This window comes from Oncorhynchus keta, chromosome 12 (assembly GCF_023373465.1).
Source record: "Oncorhynchus keta strain PuntledgeMale-10-30-2019 chromosome 12, Oket_V2, whole genome shotgun sequence".
Classification (NCBI taxonomy): Eukaryota; Metazoa; Chordata; class Actinopteri; order Salmoniformes; family Salmonidae; genus Oncorhynchus; species Oncorhynchus keta.
The window spans coordinates 11,295,971-11,314,922 of NC_068432.1; the positions used below are offsets into that span (position 1 = coordinate 11,295,971).

The 18,952-nt window shown below is 40.0% G+C and overlaps 1 protein-coding gene across 4 annotated transcripts in view; it reads right to left on the reverse strand.

Moving 5' to 3' along the window:
- Nucleotides 1–750: 750 nt before the first annotated feature.
- Nucleotides 751–18,952, reverse strand: part of LOC118390979 (galactosylgalactosylxylosylprotein 3-beta-glucuronosyltransferase 1-like) — a 51,983-nt gene continuing 33,781 nt past the window's right edge. For 2 of the 4 annotated variants that reach the window (XM_052457730.1, XM_035781862.2), the window contains 5 exons: nt 7,793–7,977; nt 6,623–7,143; nt 5,957–6,253; nt 5,485–5,590; nt 751–5,056 (listed from right to left, as the gene is read on the reverse strand). In XM_052457730.1, the coding sequence (XP_052313690.1) occupies nt 5,504–5,590; nt 5,957–6,253; nt 6,623–7,143; nt 7,793–7,946 (1,059 nt within the window). In that variant the 5' untranslated portion in view covers nt 7,947–7,977 and the 3' untranslated portion in view covers nt 751–5,056; nt 5,485–5,503. The remainder of the gene's footprint in view (nt 5,057–5,484; nt 5,591–5,956; nt 6,254–6,622; nt 7,144–7,792; nt 7,978–18,952) is intronic. The other 2 variants (XM_035781864.2, XM_035781865.2) reach the window with 2 other exon arrangements.

Genomic DNA, 18,952 nt, shown 5'->3' on the forward strand with positions numbered 1-18,952 from the left:
CGGAACAGCTAATGCTCTCATGCATGCTTCAGTGTTACTTGCCTCGAAACGAGCATAGAAGTTATTTAGTTTGTCTGTTATACTTGTCACTGGAAAACTCGTGGCTGTGCTTCCCTTTTGTAGTATGTAATAGTTTGCAAGCCCTGCCATATCTGACGAGCGTCGGAGCCGGTGTAGTACGATTCAATATTAGTCCTGTATTGACGCTTTGCCTGTTTGATGGTTCGTCGGAGGGCATAGCAGGAGGGCATAGCATAGCATGTTTTCTTATAAGCGTCCGGGTTAGAGTCCCGCTCCTTGAAAGCGGCAGCTCTACCCTTTAGCTCAGTGCGGATGTTGTCTGTAATCCATGGCTTCTGGTTGCGGTATGTACGTACGGTCACTGTGGAAACGACGTCATCGATGAACTTATTGATGAAGCCAGTGTCTGATGTTGTGTACTCCTCAATGCCATCAGAAGAATCCTGGAACATATTCCAGTATGTCCTTGCAAAACAGTCCTGTAGCTTAGCATCTGCTTCATCTGACCACTTCTTTATGGTGCGAGTCACTGGTGCTTACTGCTTTAGTTTTTGCTTGAAGCAGGAATCAGGAGGATAGAATTATGGTCAGATATGCCAAATGCAGGGCGAGGGAGAGCTTTGTACATGTCTCTGTGTGTGTGGAGTAAAAGGGGTCTAGATTTTTTTTTTTTACATTAATACATGCTAATGACAAGTCTTAGTTTCACAATGTTGTTTACTTAGTCTCTATCTTTTAGTTACCTTTATTTGTTTCTTCATCATCATCATGCAGCTCATTGTGTTTGAGGAGCAGAAAGCTAACTGTAAGATGTTTGAAGAGACTCCTGATCTGGGCATGGTTGTGGACAATCAGTGACTGCATTCCAAAGCTACTGTACTTTTGATAGACAGTAATAATGAGTGGATCGCGTTTTCACATTGGTTTTTCACTGGGCCCCAAAGTGCTGAACATTTTATGGGGATAACTCACCTCATCCATCTTGAGTAGAGTATTTATTTCCATTTTATTTACATGAAATGTCATGCAAACAGGTTTATTTATTGAAACAAAGAACTAGAACTATATATCCCAGCCTAACAAAACATATTTTCAACTGGAATCATTGTGTAGACTAACAAATCATCGCTTTCTGTGTGTGTCATGATGTAAATGAAAGCATTCTGGAGTCGTCACTACAAACACCCTGGTTCAATTCCAGGCTGTTTCACAACCGGCCGGGATTGGGAGTCCCATAGGGCGACACACAATTTTTTGTTTAACCTTTATTCAACTAGGCAAGTCAGTTAAGAACCATTTCTTATTTACAATGACTGTCTACACCTGCCAAATCCGGACAACACTAGGCCAATTGGGTGCTGCCTTATGGGACTATCAATCACAGACGGTTGGGAAACAGCCTGGAATCAAACCAGGGTGTCTGTGGTGACACCTCGAGTCCTGAGATGCAGTGCGCCACTCAGGAGCCTCAGTGTTGTCCGGCTTTGGCCGGTGTAGGCGTCATTGTAAATAAGAGTTTGTTCTTAAACCTCTACAGGATCGTTGGGTCCCCCACGGGACGGATGAGCTAACGTAGGCTAATGTGATTAGCATGAGGTAAGTAACAAGAACATTTCTCAGGACATAGACATATCTGATATTGGCAGAAAGCTTAAATTCTTGTTAATCTAACTGCACTGTCCAATTTACAGTAGTTATTAGTGAAAGAATACCATGCTATTATTTGAGGAGAGTGCACAGTTATGAACTTGAAAAGTGATTAATAAACCAATTAGGCACATTTGAACAGAAATGCAATGGTTAATTGGATGAGTATAAAACTTTGCACAAACACTGCTGCCATCTACTGCCCAAAATCTAAACTGTGCCTGAGCTGGAATAATACATTATGGCCTTTCTTAGATGATAGTACAAAAGAACACGTTTTTAAAAATGTGTATTGTATGTATCTTTTACCAAATCTAATATGTTATATTCTCCTACATTCATTTCACATTTCCACAAATGTCCAAATGTTTCCTTTCAAATGGTATAAAGAATATGCATATCCTTGCTTCAGGTCCTGAGCTACAGGCAGTTAGATTTGGGTATGTCATTTTAGGCTAAACATTTTTTTTTTAAAGGGTGGATCCTAAAGAGGACTTGCCTAGTTAAATACATTTAAAAAACTAAACTTCCAAATGAAACATTACACCTGTATCATCTGACCACTGATTGACAGGCTTAGTCAGTTTTAGTTGTGATATTTATCATGTAACATATTGGCAATTATGAGTTACTGTGCTGTATGTTTGCACTTCAATATTTGGTCTTCCCTGAGACCAGGACTGTATAAGATTTACTTTATAAAAAGGGAAACCAATGCTATGTTTGAAAAAAAATGTAAATATCAGCCATTAGTCGCAATAAACCATGTCAAACAAGGGGAAAAAAAGAGACATTGACATGTGGGGTAAATTTGTGTAATTTCAGTGGTTGTCTACAAAGCAGACATTCCCTCTGTTTACTTTTGAATATCAGATCAAAGATCATTATGTGCCATTTGGGGTCCAGACTGGTTAGAAAATGGCATATCAAGGGAAAGCATTTATCCTGTGACTGATGTAGTATGTGTTGTGAAATAATAATATTTAATTGACTAGCTCTCGTTTTATTGGCAAATGTCCTTACCTAATTGTCTGTTGGAGAGGTGAAAAAATGTGATGCGTATTTCACTCCAAAATGTGTTTTTCTCAATCGGATACAAGGACATTTTTAATCGGTGTTGAAACACACTATAGCAGAAAATCAATGATCAAATGCTCAAATACATTTACAGAACTTCTGATAATTTCTTTGCTGGTGTACCTGACTTGCATATCTTACAGGCTGACCACACCGCTCGCGTCACGTGAGAGAGCGTTGCAAAATAAAAACTGCTCGCATGCGCCTATGAGCGTCTTTGTTGCCAAGGGCTAAAATAGAAATCAGTTCTATTTCTGACACAGATCGCGCGCTGCAAGTCCTGCCTCTCCCATCTCCTCATTGGTTTATAGAAGCAGGTACCCACGTGCCATCTCCTCATTGGTTATGCCCACGTGGGTGACTGAAAGACGAACGAGGTCAGTGGCGGTAATGCACCTAATTTATGAAAGTTGCCAATCGCAATATAAAGAGAACAAAAAGCCTGGAAGGAAGAGAGATTGACTAGAAACGATTCAGTTGACCATTTTATGTGTGGATTAATTGGCGGAGTAGAGGACCTTGTGCATTTCAGGTAAAATAACAACTTAATGTTTATATCCCAGGACAAATTAGCTAGCAACAGCAAGCTAGCTAAATAGGAGAAATTAGCTAGCAAGTGCAAGCTAACTAGCTACATTTCAATAAATGTTTAATGCTTTTCAACCTGTCCCCAAATTAATATAATTGGTTCAGAGTTTGTTTTGATATTTTAACCTGCGTGTCGTGATTGCATTAGGTGTAGGGGGACAAAATAAATGTATGCACGAAGGCGCACGATGGCGCACGCGCGCAGCCGGTTTGGGTTTCGTGTTAGATTTTACAGGAGATACTGACCCTATTGTTATAGAGGTTTTGCTTTGAGGCCTCCCTATACATTCATACCAGTTGTATTCTTCCATTGTATTCACCTTTCCTTATTTCTATTTTGGATTGTGTTTCTGTGCACCAATGGAGTCTACAAAGCCTGGTTTGCTCATAGTTATGTATTGACTATGGAATGGAATTGGATTGTGATCATATCGATGAATCCTGCACACAATGTGCTAATTTTGTTTCTTATCAGGAATATATTTAATTTAATTTGTATGAAATTGTTTGGTGAAATATGCATAAAAGGAGAGTAATTGCACATAATTCTGCACTTTTGGATAGTTGGACTTACAATTTTGATCATCATGATTTAGTAACTGCAAGGAAAATCTATTGATCTACTGGGATTTTTTTCTCGAGTCTACTTGGACTCGAGATAAGTATATTTGTGTTCATCTTTTTGCAGGCAGTCATGTTGTTTTGATGAATTTATTAGCAATTTATTAGCAATTTTGAATGTACAATTTTAGTTTTGATTTAATGTATTTATAATTTGAGAAGGCAAATACATTTTGGTAAGGCAACCATTTACTGTTTTGCGAAAAGCCACAGAGTTCTGTCTTGTGAACTCTGTTTTGAAAATCGATTGTTTAAAAAAAATGCTTGTACGTGATTGAGAAACTGTAACAGACAACAGACCCTGATCTGAAAGTGCTGATATAGTGTTATATGATCAGTAAAAGATGCAACAGCAAATAAAAGCTGGCATTACAGTACGGGGGTTATGCTAAATCATTGTTCCTACACTGATTACTCTGTGCGTGTATGCGTGCGGATGTTTGTGTACAGACGTGTATGTGTGTGAGACGTGTTCTAATTAGTGATAGGTTTGAGGGAGCAGAGCTGTCTGAATAGCTCAGTGTTTTACAATGGGACATGGGAAGGGTTCATGTCCTTTCCAGATCAGTCTGTCAGTCAATCCTGACTCCAGTCAGACAAGAACTACTTTATCCAGCTCTGTTCTGCACCCCAAGTACAGTCCGCTCCACAACAAAAGGAGACTAATCACCAACAGACAAAAGCCATTCGGGGCCCCTGATTGATTCAGTTTGGTCCAGTGCCTGGTTACGATCATGTTGGTTTGTGTCAGCTGGCTTATGGCCGCTTCCTGTTGACCACTGTATGAAGCCATCCTGTTGTTTGAACCGCCGACAGTCTTTTGCTTCAGTTGCACTCTGACGACTGGCAAGCTCCTTGTGGGCGTCTTCCATTGATGCATCAGTAAAGCGCTTAGCTAGATACAGTATCACCATCCTCCATGAATCTGTGCTTTGATATTCTATGCCTGTATTGATACGTAGCTGTGTACTACTTGTAGTAGACAATAAGGCTGTCTTACTCCCTTTACAGTCGTATTACAGTAAATATATATTTCACCCTGATCCTGCTTGCCCGGAGCTTGTCTTTTGTCAGTCCGTTTGGAATCCCAGCCATATATAACCTGCAATAACACAATGATGTATTGGCTTAGGAGATGTGTAAAGAAAATATGTAATCAACAATTATTCCATCATTACTACCAACCACGGAGAGAATAGTTTAGGCAAATGAGAAGAAACTAAAGACAAAACAGCATTAATAAAAGTATCTATCTTTTGTAGGGATCTTCTGTCAAGTTATGAGATGAAATCATAACATCCCTGTTATACAAATTCAGACAGATTCGGCAAAACTTTATACTATGAATAATAATACAATATTAAAACCTTTGGTGGAAATAATAAGCTCACAGGGGTTCAGATAGCCAGGTTGGCACTCAGACATAGGGTTGCAAAATTCCGGTAACATCTGCAAAACCTGGGAACTTTGGGAAAGGTACCGGAATTTTGCAAACTTAATTAATCCCAGACCCAATAACTTTCAAATTACCTGTGATCCAAAATAAGTTTCATATCTCCACGTTGGAGTCCGTAAATCCTTTCTTTCCCTCGTTCACCAGGACAGGCTTCTCTGTCCTAGTGTGCCACACAAGTACCTGTTTGGGGCGGGGGGTTCAAGTAAAAATGGTGGACAAGTTAGTTGAAAATAGTTGAAAGTATTTTTATACCGCTTTAATGTTAGCTAGGCTATGGGTTAGGCTTAGGGGTTAAGACTATGAGTTAAGGTTGGGGTTAGCTAACATGCTAAGTAGTTGAAAAGAAGCAAAACATGTAAGTAGTCGCATTCTGTCTTATGTAACCATATTAAACTAATCATACTAATTTGACTGTCCTGGATTTTCATTTCCTATGTTACATCTATGAGACCAGCCTGACACAGTGGGAATCAAACCCACAACTCTCGCATTGCAAGCAACATACTCTATTAGTTGAGGCACACAGGGCAACTTTTAGTTCCTTACCTTAGTGCAATTAGCAGCCTTGGGCTCCAAGTCGCTGAGGGTGACCAGCTCCCGCAGTAAGCTGCTCTCCTGGTACCCTCCCTTGACTCCCCGCAGCTTGAAGTAGGCCTGAGGCTTAAAGAGAATGAGGCGGAGGTTCACCGCAAACCCAGCCATGTCTATGGCAAAGGGTCGGTTGGGGTCAAACACAGTCTTCCAGCCGTAAACCTTGCCCAGGGTATTGACTTTAGGGGACTCGTACCGCAGGCCGCCCACAAAGGCTACAGGCCACACAGACACCTTCCTTGTTGAACGCATCTAGACGAGGAAGGAGAGAGAGGGTAGAGCCCATGGAGATCCTATGATATTAGTACTCTATGTAATTCTATGGGTGGAGAAGGATCAATAAGTATTCCTTTTCCGATATATGATTTTATGTAAGGAAATAGTTATTTTAATTTGTATCATATGCAAATATCAGAATTCATGTTTATAAACTTTGTTTATGGCAGGTGTCAAGTGATGCCTATGTGTTGAGGCTGTGCATTTATCTAGTGGCATATTGTAAGGAGCCATGCTCTTTATTTAATTATACTACTGCGCACTGAAACCAAACATTTTGCCTGTTTTGGTAGCTAAAGAGGAAACAATTCTGTACTGCACAACATCTCTCCTTGTTCCACTCACCTCCTCAAACAGATCCAGACTATAGGTGTTATCATCGTCTGCAAAGTAGACGATACCAGGCTGGCTGTTGCTGTTGTTGGGGCTGAAGGTCTCTCTAAGCCAGCGCAGAGCCAGGTTCCTCTGCATGGTTCCCCGGGGTATCCTGGGGTCCCTCATGTCCCCACGCAGCTTATAGTTCCTGGGTGTCTCCACATTAAGGTGGGTGTAGTTCAGGCCTGTTTCCTGAAGGAGCCTGGTGACTAGCAGGGTTTGTCGCTGAGAGTCCTCAACCAGGATCCAGTGCAGGTTGGGCACGTGGAGGAAGGTGTTGGCCAGACGGGTCAGCTCTGCCTTCTGGACCGGCCGGCAGTAGGTTGGGGTGATGACGTGGAGGGTGGGGAGGACATCAGACCAGGGTGGCTGGCGGCTGTAGACGTACTCGGTGCGCACAACCTCCACAATGTCCTTGTTGTTCTCTGAGGTGCAGGGCTCCTTGAGGGTGAAGGTGTCCCGGGAGTCTCGTCGACTCTCATGTCTGTCATCTGAGAAGGGGAAAGAAGTTTTTGGTATAATAAATGCTTATAGACTGTATAGGAACTGTATGTTTCCATAGAGATGGCCTTCGTAGAGAGGGAGGAGGCATCTAATCGTGCAAATAGTCTTCTTAGTCTGTTGTAGAGTTAGATTTCAGTCAAAAGTTTTAATGAACGTGTCGTTCTGAAATCTAACTCCATACTCTTTTGTTAGACATGTAATCTCCTTGTGATAAACATAATATACTCATCACTAACTTAAAAAGCAATGAATTAGATGTCAGACTAATATGAGTCAGTTAAAAGGTGTGAATCCGATTAGAGAAATTAATATTGTGGACAATCAATTTTCTACTGATAGTGCTCAAATTGATAGCGGCCTAATGCCACAGTCTCACAAAATGACAATATTTTCTTTCATACACTGATGAAGTGTTTAGCTCATTATGAACAAAAACCTTTTGCCATTGTGTTAAAAGTCTTGTAATAGACAATGCAGCATATTCTGATAAAAAGTTAAGTGGTGGGAAAATGTAAAAAATGAAGCTGGGAAATCATGTGTAGATGTTCTTTTTAAGTGTACTATATTAAATGGAGCATCCCAGAATAAACATAGATATAAGTAAACCAAACGTGCTCCTCTGCTCAAGAGACTAACCATAAAACCCCCTACATGGGGAATTTGAGGAATGACCTTTACACTTTCGAGCAGCTAGCAGAGGGGTGATGGCACTCTGATGCCAAACAGTGATAAGTAGCGTCCAAGGCAACACGATCAACACGATGGCCAGAATGTCTCGTCTCTTCGGCATCTCCGGGGTCAAACCTGAGCCACGTCATTACCTGCAACACACATTTTTGGTTAAGAAAGGGTAACACAATTATACTAAGCTCATGTAGCATTTATTAGTTATATTCTTCAAGAATCAATGGGTGACCATTTTTTCATTAATTGAGAAACTTAACAGCAGAATATTTTAGACATTGTGCCTTTAAGGTAAATACCAGGTGTTATTTCTGGATGGATTTCTGAACAATGGCTTCAGTATAAAGCGTTGAACTTAAAGAATGGGGGAAAGCGATCCTCCACTTTTCAAACAGACTACAGTGCCTTCGGAAACTATTCAGACCCCTTGACTTTTTCCACATTTTGTTACATTACAGCCTTATTCTAAAATTGATGAGAGTTTAAAAAAAAAATCAATCTACACACAGTACCTCATAATGACAAAGCAAAAACAGTTTTTTATTCATTTTTGCTAATAAGTACATAAGTACTCAAGACCCTTTACTCAGTACTTTGGGCAGCACCTTTGGCAGCGATTACAGCATCAAGTCTTGGGTATGCTACAAGCTTGGCACACCTGTATTTGGAGAGTTTCTCTCATTCTTCTCTGCAGATCTTCTCAAGCTCTGTCAGATTGGATGCTGTACATCTATTTTCAAGTCTCTCCAGAGATGTTCGATCAGGTTCAAGTCCGGACTCTGTCTGGGCCACTCAAGGACATTTAGAGACTTGTCCCGAGGCCACTCCTTCGTTGTCTTGGCCGTGTGCTTATGGTCATTGTCCTGTTGGAAGGTGAACCTTCAACCCAGTCTGAGGTCCTGAGCGCTCTGGAGCAGGTATTCATCAACAATCTCTGTACTTTGCTCCGTTCATCTTTCCCTCGATCCTGTCTCCCAGTGCTTTCCACTGAAAAACATCCCCCTGACCAAGGCCCTTCTCCCCTGATTGCTCAGTTTGGCCGGGTGGCCAGCTCTAGGAAGTCTTGGTGGTTCCAAACTTCTTCCATTTAAAAATGATGGAGGCCACTGTGTTCAATGCTGCTGACATTTTTTGGGACCCTTCCCCAGATCTGTTCCTCGACACAATCCTGTCTTGGAGCTCTACGGACAATTCCTTTGACCTCATGGCTTGGTTTTTGCTCTGACATGCACTGTCAACTGTGCAACGTTATATTGACAGGTGTGTGCCTTTTCAAATCATGTCCAATCAATTTAATTTACCACAGGTAAATCCAATCAAGTTGTAGAATCATCTCAATGATGATCAATGGAAACAGGATGCATCTGTCTCATAGCAAAGGGTCTGTGTAATTATGTAAATATCGTATCTCCATTTTTTATTTGAATACATTTGCAAAAAAAACAAACTGTTTTCTCTTTTTTCCTTATGGGGTATTGTGTGTAGATTGCTGAGGATTTAAAAAAAATGTCATCCATTTTTGAATAAGGCTGTTACGTAACAAAATGTGTAAAAAGTCAAGGGGTCTGAATACTTTCCAAATGCACTGTATATTTAGCCAGCTCATGGTCAAAGAATGGAGGGGTTGACCCGTGGTGGAGCTACAGTAGCTGCCATCTAATGGATGATCACGTGTGAATTAGCCACACGCTTAACCCTCCATTAAGGAGCTATCGCTCCGAGACTGGTTCTGCAAAGATAAAGCGTTTGCTAAGGAACCTGCTTTCCCATCAAAGCCATTGCACACCAGAAAATAGGTCAGAGACAGCTGCAAGCTTTTTTCTTATTTCTACCTTATAGAAAAGCATGCTTGAACACTACATAAAGAATACCTCACATTGCTAATGATCTGCAAAAAAAAATATTATTAAAAAAAAACTGTAATATCCTATGTTTCGGAGTCGTGGCTGAACAATGACATGCATGATATATACACCTCACTGGCTTTTCCATGCATCGTCAAAATCGGACACCAGTCTCGGTTAAGCTGAGAGGTGTTTATCTTTGTTAACAACAGCTGGTGTGCGATCTCTAATGTTAAGCAAGTCTTGAGTTTTTGCTGCATTGAGTTAGAATACCTCATAATAAGCTGCAGATCATACTATTTACATTTTTTGTGACCTTGCATACATATCCCATCCAAAAGCCATGGATTATAGGCAACATCCGCACTGAGCTAAAGGCTAGAGCTTCTGCTTTCAAGGAGCAGGACACTAATCCAGACGCTTATAAGAAATCCTGCTACGACCTCCGAAAAGACATCAAACAGGCAAAGAGGCAATACAGAACTAAGATTGAATCCTACTACGCCGGCTCTGATGCTTGTAGGATGTGGCAGGGCTTGCAAACTATCACAGATTACAAAGGGAAACCCAGTTGCAAGCTGCCCAGTGATGCAAGCCTTCCAAACCAGCTAAATGCTTTCTATGCTCACTTCTAGACAAACAACACTCAACCATGCATGAGATCACCAGCAGTTCTGGATGACCAGTTGTGTAAAGTTCTTAAGTTGTACTTTAAAATGTTTTTACTTAAGTGGTCCTTCTGTGGCTCAGTTGGTAGAGCATGGCGCTTGTAATGCCAGGGTAGTGGGTTCGATTCCCGGGACCACCCATACGTAGAATGTATAATAGAGAATGTAGAATGTATGCACACATGACTGTAAGTCGCTTTGGATAAAAGCGTCTGTTAAATGGCATATATTATTATTATATTTATTATATTATTTTTGTGGAGTATCTGTACTTTACTGTGCTATTTATATTTTTGACAACTTTTATATTCCTAAAGAAAATAATGTACTTTTTATTTTTGAGCAATTACATGTCCTTTTGATACTTAAGTATATTTAAAACCAAACACCTTTTAAATTTTTTTTTTACTCAAGTAGTATTTCACTGGGTGACTTTCACTTTTCACGACTAGTCATTTTCTATTAAGGTTTCTATTAAGGTATCTTTTACAATTGATGACTTTTTCCACCACTGCAGATGACTGTGTGTTCTCACTCTCCGTAGCCAATGTGAGTAGCACCTTTAAACAGGTTAACATTTACAAGGCCATGGGGCCAGAAATATTACCAGGATGAGAACTCAGAGCATGCACTGACCAGCTGGCAAGTGTGTTCAAGTATATTTTCAACCTCTCCCTGGCCCAGTCTGTAATACCTACAGTCATGTAATACCTACACGTTTCAAGCAGACCACCATAGTCCCTGTGCTCAAGAATGACATGGTAACCTGTCTAAGTGACTATCGCCCCGTAGCACATCTGTAAGCATGAAATGCTTTGAAAGGCTGGTCATGGCTCACATTAACACTATCATCCCAGACACCCTGTACCCACTCCAATTTGCACACCGCCCCAACAGATCCACATGATGCAATCTCTATTGCACTCCACACTTCTCTTTCCGACTTGGATAAAAGGAACACCTATGTGAGAATGCTGTTCAGCCTTCAACACCATAGCGCCCTCCAAGCTCATCACTAAGCTCATGACCCTGGGACTGAACACCTCCCTCTGCAACTGGATCCTGGACGTCCTGACGGTCCTTCCCAGGTGGTGCGGGTTGGCAACCAAACATCTGCCATACTGATCCTTAACATGTGAGCCCCTCAGGGCCACATTGACAGGCCTGTAGTGGAGAGGGTTGAGAGCTTTAAGTTCCTCTGTGTCCACATCACTCCCTGCCATCGAGGACCTCTATACCAGGCGGTGTCAGAGCACTGGCATAATGCAGTTTATCTGGACTCCCGCAAGGTTGGTGTTTGGCCCCCTTCCCCCTCTCTAAAATAAAATGTGTCAGCCAGACAGCCAGACAAAATATAGACTAGCAATCGCTGTCCATGGTGCTGAAATTGAGACATGTCTATGCGGCTGCATGCCTATTGGCTTTCAGTTGTTGATAGGCTTTCAGTTGTGCTAAGGCATGTATAGCTTTGCTTTAGCAAATGGATAAATGTGTTAAGCCTAACATTTCACAAAGCTATACATGGTGTCGCAATGCTGCCATTTCATACTGCTGGCAACAATGTAATTACTTGTTTAATAATTAAAGTTGGAAATTCAAACATTTCAGATATAAAATAAACGTTTGATGCATACTAATCAGCTACCAATAGATGTTTTTGGAATATACAACTGTCCTGCATGACCCATCCTCACGCTTTCTCCCAGCTTGGATAGAAAGTTGTGTGTAAAACCAGTCTATTAATGCCTAAATTAATCATAGTCAGTCCACCCTCAAAACACTAGCTTACTAGGGATTGTTTAATCATGCAGTGTATGCATAATGTACAGTATACTGTATACTCTATTTAGCTGCTATTTAGTTGCTATTTATAACATGTTTTATAAAAATTACACATCAAATAATCTAACAATGAGGAAAGAAGTAGTCAACTTGAGGATAAATCCAGTCACTATTTATTATTGAATTCAGCGGGTTTTGTCTGGCTAATAGCCTACAAAAAAATGGGCTGCAATATTCAAGTTAAATTAAATTAAATTTGAGAGACTCCCCTAGTCTCCATAATTCCTCTTTTTTTTGTGTGCAAACAATTTCACCTTTTCTATACTGGATATTGCCCACCCAGACTTTCCTGAGACAATGTCATACAATGCCACACAACTCTCCTTCCATGTCCTCCAATTTCTCTTAAATACAAGTAAAACTAAATGCATGCTCTTCAACCGATCGCTGCCTGCACCTGCCCGCCTGTCCAACATCACTACTCTGGAGGGCTCTGACTTAGAATACGTGGACAACTACAAATACCTAGGTGTCTGATTAGACTGTAAACTCTCCTTCCAGACCCACATCAAACATCTCCAATCCAAAGTTAAATCTAGAATTGGCTTCCTATTTCGCAACAAAGCATCCTTCACTCATGCTGCCAAATATACCCTTGTAAAACTGACCATCCTACCAATCCTCGGCGATGTCATTTACAAAATAGCCTCCAATACCCTACTCAACAAATTGGAGGCAGTCTATCACAGTGATATTTGTTTTGTCACCAAAGCCCCATATACTACCCACCATTGCGACCTGTACTCTCTCGTTGGCTGGCCCTCGCTTCATACTCATCGCCAAACCCACTGGCTCCATGACATCTACAAGACCCTGCTAGGTAAAGTCCCCCCTTATCTCATCTCGCTGGTCACCATAGCATCACCCACCTGTAGCACGAGCTCCAGCAGGTATACAGTGCCTTGCGAAAGTATTCGGCCCCCTTGAACTTTGCAACCTTTTGCCACATTTCAGGCTTCAAACATAAAGATATAAAACTGTATTTTTTTGCTGAATAATTTTGCACGACCAATTTTTCAGTTTTTGATTTGTTAAAAAAGTTTGAAATATCCAATAAATGTCGTTCCACTTCATGATTGTGTCCCACTTGTTGTTGATTCTTCACAAAAAAATACAGTTTTATATCTTTATGTTTGAATCCTGTGGCAAAAGGTCGCAAAGTTCAAGGGGGCCGAATACTTTCGCAAGGCACTGTATCTCTCTGGTCACCCCCAAAACCAATTCTTTCTTTGGCCGCCTCTCCTTCCAGTTCTCTGCTGCCAATGACTGAAACGAACTACAAAAATCTCTGTAACTGGACACACTTATCTCCCAGTTGGTGCTTTAAGCACCAACTGTAAGAGCAGCTCACAGATTACTGTACCTGTACATAGCCCATCTATAATTTAGTCCAAACAACTACCTCTTTCCCTAATGTATTTATTTTATTTAGCTTCTTTGCACCCCATTCTTTTTATTTCTATTTTGCACATTCTTCCACTGCAAATCTACCATTCGAGTGTTTTACTTGCTATATAATTTTACCTTTATATTTTACCTTAATTTTACCTCTAACCAGGCAAGTCAGTTAAGAACATGTTCTTATTTTCAATGACGGCCTGGGAACAGTGGGTTAACTGCCTGTTCAGGGGCAGAACGAGAGATTTGTACCTTGTCAGCTCGGGGGTTTGAACTCACAACCTTCCGGTTACTAGTCCAACGCTCTAACCACTAGGCTACGCTGCCGCCCCATTTTACTTTGCCACCATGGCCTTTTTTTGCCTTTACCTCCCTTATCTCATCTCATTTGCTCACATAGTATGTAGACTTATTTTTCTACTGTATTATTATTGACTGTATGTTTGTTTTACTCCATGTGTAACTCTGTGTTGTTGTATGTGTCGAACTGCTTTGCTTTATCTTGGCCAGGTCGCAATTGTAAATGAGAACTTGTTCTCAACTTGCCTACCTGGTTAAATAAATAAATAAATAAAAATGTGCATTATACACTGAGTATACAAAACATTAACACCTGCTCTTTTTCACTACAAGACCATGGTACTTGCCTACGGAGCAGCAAGAGTAACTGCCCCTCCCGACCTTCAGGCTATGCTCAAACCCTCACACCCCCGCTGACAAAAGAAAATATGTAAGTGTCTTTGAATGGGGTATGGTAGTAGATTCCAGGCACACCAGTTTGTTTCAAGAACTGCAACGGTGCTAAGTTTTTCACACTCAACAGTTTCCTGTGTGTACCAAGAATGGCCCACCACCCAATGGACTGTTCTGCAGGGCCCGGCGCCAGAATGAATCAGTTGGACGGACCGTTGATTGCGCGTTCACCTTTTTTAATGGGTCTTATAGTAAAGACTATAGGCAGCTCATGAGTTTGAAGTTTGGGGAAGCTTACAATTTAGCCAACCATTTCTACCGATCTGCATGCCAGTTAGTATTATTTTTATATGCACATTTTCGTGGAACAGTTAAATTTTTTATTTTTTATTTAATCTTTATTTAACCAGGTAGGCTAGTTGAGAACAAGTTCTCATTTACAACTGCGACCTGGCCAAGATAAAGCATAGCAGTGTGAACAGACAACAACACAGAGTTACACATGGAGTAAACAATAAACAAGTCAATAACACAGTAGAAAAAAGAAAAAAAGAGTCTATATACATTGTGTGCAAAAAGCATGAGGAGGTAGGCGAATAATTACAATTTAGCAGATTAACACTGGAGTGATAAATGATCAGATGGTCATGTGCAGGCAGAGATACTGGTGTGCAAAAGAGCAGAAAAGTAAATAAATAAAAACAGTATGGGGATGAGGTAGGTAAATTGGGTGGGCTATTTACCGATGGACTATGTACAGCTGCAGCGATCGGTTAGCTGCTCAGATAGCAGATGTTTAAAGTTGGTGAGGGAGATAAAAGTCTCCAATTTCAGCGATATTTGCAATTCGTTCCAGTCACAGGCAGCAGAGAACTGGAAGGAAAGTTGGCCAAATGAGGTGTTGGCTTTAGGGATGATCAGTGAGATACACCTGCTGGAGCGCGTGCTACGTGGGTGTTGTCATTGTGACCAGTGAACTGAGATAAGGCGGAGCTTTACCTAGCATGGACTTGTAGATGACCTGGAGCCAGTGGGTCTGGCGACGAATATGCAGCGAGGACCAGCGGACTAGAGCATACAGGTCGCAGTGGTGGGTGGTATAAGGTGCTTTAGTAACAAAACGGATGGCACTGTGATAAACTGCATCCAGTTTGCTGAGTAGAGTATTGGACGCTATTTTGTAGATGACGTCACCAAAGTCGAGGATCAGTAGTATAATCAGTTTTACTTGGGTAAGTTTGGCGGCGTGAGTGAAGGAGGCTTTGTTGCGGAATAGAAAGCCAACTCTAGATTTGATTTTAGATTGGAGATGTTTGATATGAGTCTGGAAGGAGAGTTTACAGTCTAGCCAGACACCTAGGTACTTATTGATGTCCACATATTCTAGGTCGGAACCATCCAGGGTGGTGATGCTAGTCGGGGTGACGTGCTGAAGGCTAGCAAACGCTCTAAAGTGATGTCATGTTAGTCACATTACACCTAATCTCATTCCCAGACATTTCCGCCCAAATACACGGAAGGTCTGTCGGACCAACGCATCAAACTTGCCATTCAATAGTTAGGGTTAGATTTAATATCACATTTTAAAAAGATAAATTGTGGAAATGGGCAGGGTTTGGAAATAATTGTGACTTTTTGACTGTGTTAAGTCGTGACAATGACATACTTTACTCAGTAAGGTCACTCTTATAGAATTCTATGGTCACTCACTAAGACTATTCTATGGTCACTCACACACTAAGGCCAACTTTGAATGGTTGATATCCCAGGCTTATATACTTATACAGTGGGGAGAACAAGTATTTGATACACTGCCAATTTTGCAGGTTTTCCTACTTACAAAGCATGTAGAGGTCTGTAATTTTTATCATAGGTACACTTCAACTGTGAAAGACTTATAGCATGCAATAAAATGCAAATTAATTACTTAAAAATCATACAATGTGATTTTCTGGATTTTTGTTTTAGATTCAGTCTTTCACAGTGAGTGCTATGCATTTCGCTGCTATTTTTTGCATCACAACATTGAAGTGTAAGGGGCCTCCAGTTTTTTTATAGATAGACTGGGTCTTCATATTTGCTATCTGGGTCTTGTTTTAATAATAGAGAAATCAGACCTTCCTGCTGAGTACCTGACAGACTACCATTTCTATAGGAGTAGTCAAAACAATCTAACAATGGAGCTTTTAGTAAAGGCTTGAAATACCTCTACCGATATGCCATGAAGCCCTGAGGTTTTTCCAGACTGAAAGGATTTAATCGCCTCAAAGTTCTTCCTCTGTAATTTGACCTTCGCACTGATCTTTCTGTACATTTGTTAATTTTCTATTTTGTTTATATTATTTGGAAATAATTCCTTACCGTAATCTTCATTCAGTGGGGGAGGATGAGATGGAAAAGAGAACATCTGCCTAAAATAATTAGCTTCCTCTTTTAAAATATCATTTGGAGAATCATAGACGACTCCGTCTTCAGTAACGAGTTTCTGCAAATTATTTTTGTTAGCGTTCCTGTATTGGTGATTGAGGAAGAATTTTGAGCATTTTTCTCCATATTCCACCCAGTTGGCTTTATTTTTGTAATAGATTACATTAGATCGTTCTTGAATAAGTTCCTTAAGTTCTTTTTGTTTTTCCTCTAACTTATTTTGTATCTCTGTAGTATCGTTTTTATTGCTATCTACCTGTACTATTAGTTCATGGATTTCCCTAGTTAGTCTTGTCTCTTTAGCCAGAAACTGCTTTTTTATTATTGAGGAATATTGAATTGAATGGCCTCTGAAGGTACATTTAAAAGGTATCCCAAACAATAATGGGATTTACTGAACCTATATTATACTGGAAAAATTCTGTTATAAATTATTTTGTCTAAAATAAGTTGTCCTCCAGTAAACTTTGATTCAATTTCCAATATCCTCGTCCACGTGGAAAATCTATAAGAGTTATATGAATTCCAATAAGATGATGATCCGATCACATTCCATCTCCGATTAAAACTTTTTTAACCTTTGGTGCAAGAGAGAAAGAGACGAGAAAGTAGTCAAGACGACTAGCTTGATTAAGTCTCCTCCATGTATATCTCACTAGGTCGGGGTTTTCTAGTCTCCTAATATCCACTATTTCCAATGTGTCCATAATATTTGTGATTTCCTTAAGGGCACGGTGATGGTAGTTTGTAGAGTGATTTCCTTTACGGTCCATTGAGGTACTTAACATTGTGTTATAGTCTCCTACCATAATGATTTGATCATTTGCTGCCTGTAAGTTCAATAAAATTGGTATAAATGTTTTCAAAGAATTATGGATCATCCTGATTTGGACCATATAGATTAATGAGCCAAATCTCTTTATCGTCCACTTTCACATTCAAAGAGATCCACATTCCTTGTGAATCAATCCTGACTATTTACATATTCAGATCAACATTTTTTATATTTATTATCATCACACCTTTTGAGTTCCTTTGTCCATGACAGAAAATTATTTCACCACCCCATTCCTTTTTCCACACAACTTCATATAAGGATGTAGAGTGAGTTTCCTGTAAACAGTGTTATATTCGTTTTCTTTTAACCATGTAAATACTAATCTTTTTTTAATAATCTGCTAAACCGTTACAATTAAAACAGGCTACACTTATTTCACCCCTTACCATAACTAGATGCTATTCTCAGTCTAAATTGACCATGACTAGTGCTTGTAAAGTTACTGCCATCAGAGGTATTATGATGGTCAAAATTAGAGCTTTCAAATGTCTGATATTTAGAATTCAAGAAATAGGTTCTAGCAATATTTGTTTTATTCCCTTGCCCGTTTGCCTGTGAGCCAATGCCACATATTTTAGAAAATTATTAAATTATTATTATGTGTGTAGTAAATCTGAGTAGGTTGACATGTATGATATTGGATGTGATTTAGTGAGAGTGTATATGATGTCTGTATAAGAGTAAGACTATGATATGTGATGTCCAAATAAATAATAACTCCTCCAATTTGCATGGTTGAGTATCTATGTGTGTAACATGTAGTGCGTATAGCCTTAATATTCATGATGATAATTGTAATCCATATCGTATCACCGTCATAGTTGCATCATAATTACCTTTAACATCATTGAAAAACACATCCCAGCATTTCCATAGGAATTGACGTTTCACATGATCATGAAAGTCACCTTGCATTACTCTAGAGAAGGCTTCACTACAGTACAAATGTATTCCGTACAATATGTTATCATTCCCAATGCCCCTATTCTGATATCTCCCCCTTGCTTGTTGTAAACATATATAAACTTGTAGACAAATACATTAAAAAAATAGATAAACAAACTTATTAAATTATAAAACAGTTCAACAATAGAGAGAGAGAAGAGAGAAGAGAGAGAGAGAGGAGAGCGAGATCAGGTGTGTGTGTGTATGTATAAGTCTGTATGTGTAAGCGAGCATGTAATTGAGTACGTGTGTTCATATCCACTTCATAGTGTTCAGATATTTTTACAGTTCACATACTTTCTTTTTTTCGTAACCTGAAGTCCCTGTAGAATTTAGTACAGCCATGGTGTTATGGAGCTGTCTCGGAATAGCTGTCCATCTATAAAGAGGTTGTCCCAATGAGAAAGGCATGCTTACCCTTCTCCCTTTGTTGCCTTTGTACAGGATACAGTCTTTC